Consider the following 12,931-nt stretch of genomic DNA (forward strand, 5'->3'; position numbering starts at 1 on the left):
CTTTCTTTTTTTTTCCCCTTCTAATTTCCATTGCTTTACTCAACAAAATAATCCAAAGCAGGGCAATAGGGGCATGTGTTATGCACCAGAAACCTCAGAAATTAAGAATTTAAGTGTAATGTAGTAAGAATTGGGTTTATTTTTCTCCATGTGTTTTCCTTTCCTTTACTCTCTTCTATTTCTAGTCTACCTATAATGGTCCTTTCATCTTTGGGGAAATGTAGCATACTTTGCTTACCAGTAAAAGTTTTCACAGTGACCTTCTAGCACTGTGTGTGATTATAAATCTTTTTGGATCCATAGTGATCTGAGAAGTGTAAATACTGAATGTTTCTATGGTGTTCCATCTTATCTAAAAACACTTAGATTTTCATAGAGCTATTTTTTGGCATTTTCTCAGTAAGCCAATATTTTCATGAGTGTCTCATGTTTTTTTTCTAGGGCTGTATAATTTGTTCAAAAGAACTGTAAAAGTGATAGTACTATATTTGCTCTATAAGCTGCTGACCAATTGCTGAATTAACACCAATAATTAGATTGTGAACATCTTTTCCCCCTATAACTTGTGGGTTTTTTCCAAATCCATCTCAATGTTTTATGCTAATGCTGTTTTGCAGTCTCTTGAATCTAGTTTTAACAGTGGGACTAGCCTCTTAAACTAAACCAAATGACACACTTGACTTTCAGGTTGATAAAATCACTTCCAGCCATTATTATTATGACTTTGTGAGTAGATGAAGCTAAGTAGATGTTATCCTTGTGCTAACAGAAAGTGTAAATTTCCCATTGTTCAAGTAAGATACAGTTTATCATTCTTTATCAGGACCCTATGGATTGTGCTGAAACACTCATTGGCATTTCATTAACTTTGTAATTAAGGGTGAAATCAAATAGCTTAATTATTTTAGTGAAGTCTGAAAAGAAGCACTTAATGAAGATTTCCAGTACCCAATTCCCTTGGAGTGAGTTATGACATATCTGGCATGAAAACCTTCACACTTCATCCAGCTTTCATCTGGCAGTGCCCTGTCACCTTCCAGTGAATGGTGCCAGTTCACCATTTCCCCAAAAGCAGGAGTTGTACATACACAGTCACTCTTTCACAGAGGTCTGAATCTTTTACTCACACTTCTTTTGTAACCTCTTTTCTGTTTGAGACTATCCCAGCCTATAAGCTACACAAAATCTCCCTAGTTAGTATCTCTCTAACTATAAGGTCTCTTTTTTTTCTTATGCTGATTTTTTTTTTTTAATCATTGCTTTACTAGCTAAAACAGTATTTCTCAAAACCCTAGCTTGAAAAAGCATTTTCTCTTTCTGAAATCTAATTCTGGAGGAGTTTGGACTCTGTAGTTGAAGCAGGGATTGTAAATAAAAACATCTGCATGTTATGTCCAATTGATTAATTAGCTGAAAAGATCCTTGGGATGAAGCAGTCTTGGCTGACAGATAAAATCCTTCAATTTATGCATATCTCAAGGGATTGGGTGAGTTCACTTATTATCCTCATTTCTTAGCATTATTCTCATTAATAAAAGCTTGGGCTGCTTTCTACCTGCGTAGAATACAACCTGTGCATAAGGTGGCACTTGGGCTTTAAGCTGGATATGTGCATGGTTTTCTCTGTGCCAGCATTTTTGAAAGTATGCTTCAAGTATTTTTAACACCTAACACTTGATAATGCATCATTTGTATTTTCATTTAATGAGGTTATTTAGGCATAAATTACAGGCTAGTATGGTTAAAAGGCTTATAGGACATCACAGGATTAGCCAGCAAGCGGTGAATGACAGCAGCATTCACTTCAACTGTGGCTTGAATAAAGTTGGTTTCCTAAGGCAAAGACTCATGAGTCTTTCAAATCCAGATGGAAATGTGCTGGGAATAAGAGGGATCCACCTCTATTGAATTTTGTTGAATCCACTTTCAGTTCTGGTTCTGCTGTATTTTCTAAGCACTTCCGTGCTAATAACTGTTTTATGTCAGACAGGGGAACTAACATCAACTTTATTTTACAGAGAGAGAACTGACTTTCCGAGAGGATAACTGCCAAGGTCATGCAGGTAGCTTGCAGGCTAGAAAGTGAAGCTTTGGGTGCTTTTTCTTTGCCTTTTTTTATTTTATTTTTTTTAATAGGCACGAGGCAGTCTTCCATTTCCCGCCAAAACTTGATAGTTTGGCCACTGTCCTTCTTGAGGTACCTTCTTCAGCCCTCATAAATCAGCAGCCTGGCCAGCTCCTCTCTCTAGTAGGGCTCCTGTGCTAGAGCAGAGTCTCCTCACTGCTGCCCTGGGGTTCCTTGGAGAGCTGGGCCAAAATCCAGGTGCCTGCCTGAGAGTGGCCTTTGACAGCTTGCAGTTGTGCCTTGCAGTTCAAAGCATCCTTGGGGCGTACTCTTTGCATCTCTAGAAGCATGTTTACTCAAGTCTCTACAGAACATCAAGAAGTGGGAATTTGCTGTTTCTGGTTCAAAACCAGACATTGCCCAAGTGCAGCACTCCTCTTCCCACAGCTTTCCAAAGTGGCATTATATGAGGCTTCAGAGGTCTTTCAGTGGTGGAGGGGGAGTATGGAGAGGTACATGCTGGTGTATAGGTTTTATAGGTGGTGTATAGGAGCTTTGGATGCACACAGAAACCTGTGATTTTACTGCATCAGGAAGAAAAATCCCTAAGGTCACATAACTGTCGCCTACATCCTTGGGCATTTCTTTAAAGTCACTCCAAAATAATCAACTTTTTAAACCCAGTTTCCTAGCCTGGGAACAGGAGACAGGCAGTGCACTATGTACTGCCTTTTGGACAACATATGATGTGTTCAAAGCAGTTTCTGTTTTGGAGGTTTAAAATGCTATTTTTCTTTTAGCCATGTTATGTGAAAACTCTAAAGCATGTTGCTTGCTGGGCCTCAGCAACCAGAATTCAGAAAATTCTCAAGTTCAGGGGAAGAATATTTACAACTGTGTGAGACATCTCTGGGTTTTACGTTGCGCTGAGAAGGTTCAGCCTGATTTGGCTAGTTGCACTTCAAATTTGAATTGAACTTCATTTTTACAACAGAATCTGATTTTTTTCCTTCTGGAAAGAAGTGCTAATACCATGTAAAATACACTGGTTTCACTTGGAGAGACTTTGGGGTTTTATCTGAAAGAGATTAGACTGCTAATCTTCATTACAGTGAAACGTGCTACTAGGAACAATGGGAAAGGTTAAAAACAGCAGTCTTAAGGCAAGCTGCTGATTGTTCATATTTGTGCAGAAAAATATGGTTCCTTATTTACTAGATGCTTGCTCTGTGTTCATCCTAGTAAAAGATCCTCCTGCGGGCCTTAATACTGCTGCTATTTTACCTCCCATAATGAATATTCAAAAGCTGCAGTCATTGAGGACTCAGGTGGCAAAAATAGTAAGATGATTGAAGCAAGCCTTGACATAAAAGCCTAAAAGTACATTTCCAACTACATGGAAATAGTGCCGATTTCCCTTTCTGACCACGTAAATGAACGGTGCCAGAAAATCTCCCATGAATTTAATGCCTGTTTCACACACCAGTGTGATTGCATCTTTCTTTCGGTATGATGTGTTGTAATAAGTATGTTTTAAAAAAAAAAAAAAAAAAGGGAAAAATACAACAGGGCTTTCTGTAATCCTCTCTCACAAAATGTATTGGAATTGAAAAATGGGTATAAAGGACACACTGTTAAGATATGGCAATGCATGCATTGTTTTCTACATAATGCAGTCAGAGTCTCCATGGTAGAAAGAAATTTTTATTTTATTTTTTTTGTCACCATCAGCAGTTAACCTAAAGTAGGAGCTGCTCCATTTCGTTATAGGTTAAATGGCTTACTATACAAAACTAGCTGAGAGACGTACAACATTAACACTGCTATTTTTAATAGGTTTTAAAAACGTGCTTGAAGATTAGTGATGGGAAAACAATGCAGCATATGTTGTTGTTCTGGAATTTTTTTAATAGAAAGCGCTCCTTTTCAGCATTCCCCCTTCAGTGGAGTCACTTAGACACTTCCAGCTGGTGGCAGGGGATACAGCCATAATACAGCTTTCTCTGTCCCAGCTGTCTTTTTCATTACGTTAAATGCATTACGATGGCTGCACTGTTTTACAAAGGTGCAGATGCAGAAAGGTATAGGAAGAAATCTGCAACTATGTGTTTTTGTAGTGACTGCAAGCTTCTGCGAGATCTCTGAATCCTGAATGTGTTCCTGGCTCTGGTCACAGATTTCCTTCCAATCACTGGAACATTTGCTATAAGGGCTGGCTAAAGGTGCCCGAGGAAATCACCTTTTACAAGGGAGCATTGTTGTAAAGGATTTTTAATGCATTATGGCTCACGCAGCATCACAGTTAAAGAAAAACAGGGATTTAGAAATAAATGCTGAGGAAGAAACTGAGAAAAAAAGAAAACACAGGAAAAGATCCCGGGATCGGAAGAAAAAGGTATCTAGATCTGTGCCAAATTCTGAACAGGGATTCTTTTGTTTTAATTTTCTTACCTTGCAATTGAAGTATCAAAGCTTGTTCTTGCCTGTAACTTGGTAGCTGTCGGAGTAATTTGTTAACATTGTAAAATAGCATTTGTAACCACGGCTGTGGGGTTTGCAAAGCAATTGAATGTTTAATTGGAGGTTAGTTGATTGCAGTGATGATGCAGAAGGTGTGCATTCATTTCCTACTTATGTTACTGTGATATGCAAACTGTCAGTGAGTTGGAAATAGTTTGTAACCATCATGAGGTTTAATGCTGAGCTTTCTTGTAGGTTTAATAGCAAAGCATAGCATAATAGTTTAGTCTTACATACATGTACTTAAAAGGGATGTGTGTAGAGGCAGATTTTTTTTCTTTGTGTTGGGACTGTGTCGCATGTCTGGCTTCTGAAACATCCATTTTTGGGATAATGTTACAGAAATAAGGTGTTTCAGTGTTTCTCTTTTTTCCTAACGGTGAGCTGCTTTACAGAATTGAGCTGTAACAGTCTGTTATTAGCAACTTTCTTTTGTTAGGGAAATACGTGGCTTAGATTACAGAGCCTGGTTTTTCTCTGCTGTGGATTTGATTTAGCTGCAGAAAACCCTTCAGCAAACTAGGATCTGAAAAATTCAGTAGGCACTGCATTGCTCATTGTTCAGGTCAGGAGCCTCCGTGTGATCTCAGGCTTACTGTTTCTCTCTAAGGTATAAAGCAAAATAGTTATGGTTTGTGGCATAATGACAGATAAAGAGGCCAGCTACTTTGGCAGCTCTGAGGATATGTCCTTATAAATGACATCTTGTACTCTGCTCCATAGAAATAAGGCCCTGCCACAATTTCTTGTCTTTGGCTGTATATTATGATCATTTTTTCAAGAACATATCAAGGAGCCAGTTGTCTTTACAGAAACCTGGGCATGTAGTATTTCTGTGTGCCTTTGTGACGTCCCCCTAAGGGGGGGATTGGATAATCTTCATATGCTCAGAGAAGCGGTGCATGTGCTTCCTAAACGACATGTAGATTTCCTCTAACATATGTGCACCCTTTGGTTGGGCGAGAGTCAGCATTTTCCTGCCCTTTCCTCTTTTTCTCTCTGCCGTGGCAGTACTATCCATGATGAAAGCACTGAGAAACCCACTGCCTTCTGTTCTAGCCAGCACATTAGGAGACTCTTAACGTGCTGCAGTACATTTGCTGCAGCCATCTACACTGTAGGTATTTTTTCAGTGTGAATGTATAGATCTTCGGAATCATCTTCCAGGATAAAGGACAGTATAAAGAAGTTTCTGTCTTTGAGGTGAATTTTGAGATGCTGCTGTTTGAAACCGGCCTGAATTAGTAATATTTTTCTTGCCTGCTGTTCAGGTTACATGCAGGTTTGTAATGCTGCTGTCAGGGTGGGTTCCCCCCACCCCAGCTGAAAATGACCGTAGCAGTAAGGAATTAATTGTAGGAGCTGTCCCCTCAGCCCATATTTACCTATGGCTTGTGAGCTAAAATGTGCAGTCTCTCAGCTAACTCTACTCATGCTGCAGGAAGCCCACGTTGTACTTGAAGTGCTCAAGTTTAACAATGGCGTGCCCAACCAGATCCATGCACTGTCTTTGTGTGAGGGAGCTTCCTCACAGCTCAGAATTAGAACAATATAGAAGGGATACAGCAGTGAGAGGCTCTTGATTCAGTGAGGTGAGACAATTGCTTTGTGGACAAAAATGCTTTATTGTTTATACAACACTGCTGTAGAGAGGAAATCTCTCAGCAACCAGAGTGGCACATGGATAAATATCTGTCTATTAATCTCAAATATATGGATTTCTTTCAGAGTTTTATTTCTGCCTCTTAAGAGTGAGAGAAAATAGAGAGCTTTTGCTCCACCAAATGCTTTTTTTTGAGTTCTCCCCCCCGACCCCTTCATGTCAGACTGGAATTTGGTAGCTTATTCCAGTTTCTTTCTGAGTTTCCTTAGGACTCTTCAGATTCAGGACAGGTAGAGGCCCTCTCTAGTAGGAGAATGGAGCAAAACCCAGGAATTGCTTCACTTAACTCTCATACATTTGGGCATCAGTTGTCCTACATCAAAGACATGGTTTTCTCACCCAGTACATGGGGCGTAGGAAGTCCAATAATTGTGGTTGGCCATTTTGTACTTTCCTGACTATTTAAAACATTTTCCCCCCAAATTTTCCACTATGAGTTGTGAGTCACTTCTTGTTCCTCTGCACCACCCACAAGCAGGCAGTACTCGGGGATTTTTTTGTTGATCACATGATACTGCACAAAGCTTACCCTTTGCTTAAGCAGCATGCAGAAATATCCTTTAGAGTCTTCCAATCACATTGGAACAACAAAGAATGCTAATGGTTCTGGATAATTTATACAGTAAGGAGCCCAAGGCAGCCAATGGTTAGAAAGTAAGGCTGGTGGGATCAGCCAGTGTCTTAGCCTTGTATGATACTAGCAACAGTCATGCTGATTTATGTTCCTGTTTAGTTGGAGGATGGCAGTCCGAGGGTAATATTTCACTGCTTTTGACTGGTTAAGCAATTTACATTGTAATAATGTTCCTGTGAAGGCTTGCTTCAAGACTTGTATGAGAGAAACGACCTTTTTAGAAACACACACAAAACAAAAACCTGTATTATGTCCCATCCCATTTAATTTCAAGGTGAGATATTTTCGAATTGCCACGCTTAGCTCTGTAGAGAGGCTGTGCTTCTGTGCCCTATGGCCCTACCACTCTGCCTGCATTCAGGACATTCCAGGCCTTAGCCAAAGGATCTGAAAGATTCAGAGCTTACCCAGCTTAACTCAGGCAAGAGAAAGGGATGGGGCCAGCAAGTGAAGGATCTGCATTATACAGATTTCCCATTTATTCTGTTGAAGTTTTTATTACAGCTTCATGCAGTTCTGCCTCTGGACGGTTGTGCAGTGTCCTACACTGCAAATAGTTTGAGTACATCCAAGGGCACATCTGAGCTTTTAATGGTATCACAGAACAAGCCAAACCACTCTTTAAGTGATGGATAGGATGGCTTGCTTGATACTTTACAGTGCAGCTCTATCATGCATAGTTTGGTTTGTGAAAACTGGAAATTGTTTATCCTGTAATAATGTCTGGACAGCAATTGGTTGCTTAGTCAGTGCCTTTCCTAAAATAAAGGTGAAATCTCTGAGGAGTTTTTTGTGTTCTTTGTTCGGTACCTAGCAGAGGAGAAGGACAGGTCTTGGCTCATACTCAATGATTTATGTTTTATACAATATTTACTAGGACTGAAGTGGTTTCCATTTGCGTGCTGTGCTCAGGAGCTCTTGTGTTCTTTGGGAACAGGGAATAATTTGATCATAATGCAAAACCTGGCTGCATGCTGTCCCTGAGATGTTAAAGGCTGTTGTCACAGCCCTGCTGCTGCACACTTGTGGGCAGCAGGGAAAGTAATGGATGCCAGTGTCACAAATCCTGCTAATTTCATCATAAGACTCATGGTGTTTGAAGGTTTTACTTAACTCTCAGGTATGCTGGAAAAAATTGCCTTGCAATTTCCTAATGGATATAAATTGAAATGCTGTGTCAGGAATGATCAGCCTGTAAGTGTTGCAGCTGCTCATGTGGCTTTGAGGAGTTTGTGCATCTTCTGGGCTGGGCTCTGCTGCCAGCTCCAAGGGCCTGTGAGAGATGTCTTGGCTATAGCAGAGCTGGGAACACCTCCCAGGGACAGCGGGACCCCAGGAGGGCATCATCATACCCTAGCTGGGAGATTCCCTCCTTTTCCTTTCCCCTCAGCTCTCTCAGGGCTGTCAAATGTTTTACAGATCTCAGCCATGTGAAGGTTTTAGTACAAATGTCAATTTCATGTGCAAGCAAGTCTAACAGGTAAAGCTCTTAACTCAGACAATAAGTAAAAATCCCCATCCATTTTTTTAAAAGTAGCTTTGTTGTTTATAAACAAATCTTGATTAGAGATCTGTTTCATGGCTTCTGAACAGTTGAACTTGAGCATAGTAGAATCTAGACAAGTTGAGTACAAGTAATTGTTCTTTAACTCATTTGTGTTAAAGCACAAACCAGGCAGATGTTGCTCTAACATCTGGGAACATGACCTATGGTAAGTGAGAAGATAGTGTAGATTAAGGGTCTGAAAGAAAAATTAAGTCAGTGAATCTTTTCTAGGTGTGAGGAGAATTTCAGCCATATCCTTATTTTGGACATGATGCTCTGTCAGAGGCAAATGAAATAGAAAGGTATTTTTGATAGATGTTTAGGAGCACTGGTGGATGGGATATCTACTAACAATGCTGTATTCTTACCAGAGTGGAGCTTGGTGGTGAAAGAGTTTCTATTCAGCTGGAGAAACAATTCCTTCTTTGAAGATGACCCCTAAGGGAAATGATTGCATTGTATTGTGTAGGGAGCACTACAGCATCATTTGAAGTGGGCACTGCTCAGCATTACTTTGTTGTTTATAAACCCAGAAAAAATTTTGCACTATTACATTTTTATTTAGTCGGTCTGAGAACATTTACCTTTTCCTTTTCACCTTCTTGATGCCTCGGGGTTGTGCTGTCACAAGGGATGGCCATTAGTCACTATGCAAGTGTCACTTTGGATTATAACCTGTGTTGTGCCAAATGCTGGCAGTTTGTGGAGGGAGGGGATGAGCAAGAGGAGGGAGGACCAACCATGAGCGGCCTCCCTGTTACAGAGAGGTGGCTGCACGGCTGGATTTACAGCTGGACTCTCAGGCAGTGTAAATCAATACTGTTGCTATTACCTGGTTGGTATTAACACGTAGAGTCTTTTATCCTGTTTTTTTTCCACCCAGTTTGAGTTGTTTCTTTGGGGTTTGGTTTTTTTGTTTGGTTTTTTTGGGAGTTTTTTTGAGAGTTGAGGGAAGGGGAAATGGGATGCTCTTCAAAGTAAAAGAAAGTTCCAAGATGGTTAGTGAGCAGTGATATAAGAAGAAAAAAATTTCTTATATGATTATGAGTGTATGAATATTCAACCCTGTGCCAAAAGTCAAAACTGCTAATTTCAAGCTCTTAACTTGCCTGAATTGATGGCTTCAGGATAAGTGATGCATACTTTGATGCTATTCCCTTTGGGCATTTACTAAATGTTTGTTACTGTGAGCCAAAATACTTGTCAACTAGTGGAACTGACTGAGCACCTGCTAAAATTGAGTGTTAGACTCAGTCAGACCTAGTTTGACTGGAACAGGCTGCTGGGGGGAGGAGGTGAGTTGAGAACTAGGCTCTTGGTGGATGATGTGGAACATGTGTGGATGGAGGAAAGAAACAGAGAAAATAAAGTCTGAGTTGTAAGCTGTATTAAAAAAAAAAAAATTACTTCTCACACAAAGCCTGATGTATTCTCACAGTGATTTGCCTGAAGTTCAGACAATAAAAGGCTGGATTTGCTGCTATTCAGAAATTTGTGCCGCTGTTTAGGCCATGGTAGAGTGGTGTCAGGGATTTTCTGGCTGAGGAGTGGGACTAGCACAGAAGTGCCTTGTGAAGGCAGAGCATGGGGCCTGCAGGGTTTGATGGGCTCCAGTGTTCTGTCCAGCTGGAAACCTCTCAGGCCTTCTAGCACTCTATAAAAGAATCCCTCCCTGTTAGACTGGGATGTGCTGGGAGGCACTTCAGGTGATGAGTTTATGGACCAGCTGCCCCACGTTGTTCCTCACCTCAGTTACCTAACTCAGGCTACACCCATGTATTTTAAATCCAGAACTATAGATGCCTTCAGAGGATAATTCAGTGTGTGGGGGACAAGTTAAAGGAATGCCCTCATTTTCAAAGTATTGAGTGTCCTCCAGCCTAGCAGCTTCAGCTCTGGCATTCTGCACATCAGGCTCTGATATCTCTGGTGGATGTATGGGCTTGTATAACACTTTCAAAAAATCTTTTTATTGTGTCTCTTGCCTGATGTGGTATTTTTGTGGTATTTTCTGCTTGGTTGACCAGTGTTCTACAAGGTGGGTAATTAGTGACCACCACGGAAGAGATGAGCTTCTCTTTTTATTTTTTACAGAGATCACTGTGTGGTGACTTGGAAGGGAAATCCAACATTATATTTCTTTAGTATTTATTCAAGGAAGACTAATGTGGAAGGGAGAACTAGATTGAAATAAGAAGATAACTAGATGAAATAAGAAGATTGTCTTGTTAATTGAAAAGAAAATTCACTCTGGGATGTGTTTTATTTTTTTATAAATCGTAATTTTGCCAATAAGCTGAAAGCTATGACAGTTTAGTAATACAAATTCGTCCCATATAAGATGTATTGCCCTGTGATTTACACAAGCAGTTGCCTTTGTGTTATGTACCAGAACTAAAACTTTATTTTGCCTTTTTAGTTGCAGAAAGACACGGGACATGTTGTACTTCATAGTCACCTTCATCTGAAAACTTCAGACAACTTCTTATGATTTTGTTTTAAAAACATAAATTATGTGTTTTACCCAACGTTCTGTTTGTTCAGCTGTGTTCTAGTCACAATTTTGGATTTCAGCTTACTGGGCAGCTGAATGCTGTGCTATCACAGTTTAATTATCAATTTTAAATCTCAGTTTGAGAATTCACTTCAGCATCTTTCTATTTTTTCATTGAAAATCATTTAGAATTGGAGAGAAAAGTCCAAGATAGAAGGGTTCCCTTCTGATACCCTACTCCATATTTATGCAATTTAAATCAAAGGGATTTTATGAAAGAAGTTACTTCTTGATAAAAGTGGTGGAATCCATGTCCTCTAATTGATTGCTAGTGAGTGCAAGCAGGAAATGAAGGTCTGTACCTTAACAGGTATCCACTACCCCATCATGGCAAGATATACAGACACAAGGTCTGCATTTATTTAATGGGTGCTACATGACACGTATCACAGAGCCTGTTGGAGCCACCTCAACAACATCTCTACCAGTGGTATTAAGCCTGATGTCTCTGGCCACCCCATCTCTACCAGGAGCCAGTCAGGCTCCTGAGTGTGCCTGGTGCTTCACCCATTAAATTAATAATTTAAAATACAAAAAATCCCCACTGTGATCTTGTCACTTGCTTCCCCTGTGAAGAAAGAGACACCTGGTTTAGTGGAAGGTGTCCCTGCCCATGGTAGGGAGGTTAGAATGGGGAGATATCTGAGGTCCCTTCCAACCCAGGCCACTCTATGAATTGTGTTCATGTATTCCACACTCACTTGTAGTCGTGTATTTGTAATACCCCTGTAAGTACAAGTGCATAGATGAGATAAAGGTATAATATGTCAGTTGTTTGTATTTTTGAAAACAGAAATCCTGTCAGCTCAGCTCTGAGCTACAGGCCTGTCCTTAACCCTCTGGCCGCTGCCTCTTCAAGTAAGATGCTCTTAAGTACCCAGGCTCTGCTGGAGAGAGAGAGGAGAGTCAGAAGAGGAGACAGGTAGTTGAAGTGTGAGTGCCAGGAAAGCGTTTCCTGGAGCTGCTGAAGTGGCTGCTTGTGCATTATCATATTTTCAAAGCAGATCCTTGAACTCTGATAGACTATGGGCAGCTAGTAAGTGATACAAATCCAAGTACTTGCATGGTTCCCTAGTAGTGAGGAGAAACCACAGGGTGTAACACAAATACCCCCCTGCACTAATGTGATCTGCCAGGCTGGGGATGGTGCACTGGTACACAGCTGCTTGTGTGGCATCTTTGTGCTCTCATCAGCCTGTGTACCAATCCTGCTGCCCTCTACCATTACAGGCTTTACACACAGCTAAACATCTGTAATGCACGTACAGCACGGGTTTGTGTGTGTGCAGGGCAGGAGCCGGGGGCACCTGGGGGTCAGGACCTGGCTGGGACTCCCCACCTGTGTGTTTTGTAGCAGTCCATCCACAGCCCTGAGTCGGGCATCTCCAGAGTGTCCCTGCTTCCCACAGTGAGTCTCCATCTCTGTTAGGGGGCACTTCCCTGGGAGAGGTGGTGTGGTGCTGCAAGGGGTTCAGTTCCAGAGGAAGCGTGTTCCCTTTGCAGTGGATCCAGGAAAGCCTGGCTCAGCCCAATGCCAGAGCTGCTGGCCAGCCTGGGTCCTTAGGGAGAAGCTGTCCACAAAGTTGTTAACGGTGTTTTCAGAAGTGCTGTGGCTGTGTATAAATATTATGTTTCTTCATTTCTGTAATTTACAGTGTGATCCTGTTCCATTGCTGTCATTAATTCCCAATGGAATTATAAATCCTGTTTTTAATGAATAGACACTTTGAAAAGAATTTGTTAGATCAAAAAGTTTAATGGTCTTTTTAAACTTCTGTCAAATTTCCTTTAAAATTCTTCAAATTACAGTGTCACCGGCAATTTCTGCATCACATTCTGAGTTCACAAAGCTCAGAACAATTCACAAGTCAGTGCAGTTGTTGATATCTAACCTTTCAGTTAGAGCACCCTTGTTTGCATATTCTACAGAGCTTTCCTTAAAGGCAGTA

General features: G+C 40.8%; 1 protein-coding gene across 1 annotated transcript in view; it reads left to right on the forward strand.

Annotated features, from left to right (window-relative positions):
• The first annotated feature begins 4,346 nt into the window (after positions 1-4,346).
• Positions 4,347-12,931, forward strand: part of ANK3 (ankyrin 3) — a 198,239-nt gene continuing 189,654 nt past the window's right edge. Inside the window, exon 1 of the mRNA XM_069019101.1 lies at positions 4,347-4,460. Within this exon, the coding sequence (XP_068875202.1) occupies positions 4,347-4,460 (114 nt within the window). The remainder of the gene's footprint in view (positions 4,461-12,931) is intronic.

Source organism: Aphelocoma coerulescens, chromosome 6 (genome assembly GCF_041296385.1).
Source record: "Aphelocoma coerulescens isolate FSJ_1873_10779 chromosome 6, UR_Acoe_1.0, whole genome shotgun sequence".
Taxonomy (NCBI): Eukaryota; Metazoa; Chordata; class Aves; order Passeriformes; family Corvidae; genus Aphelocoma; species Aphelocoma coerulescens.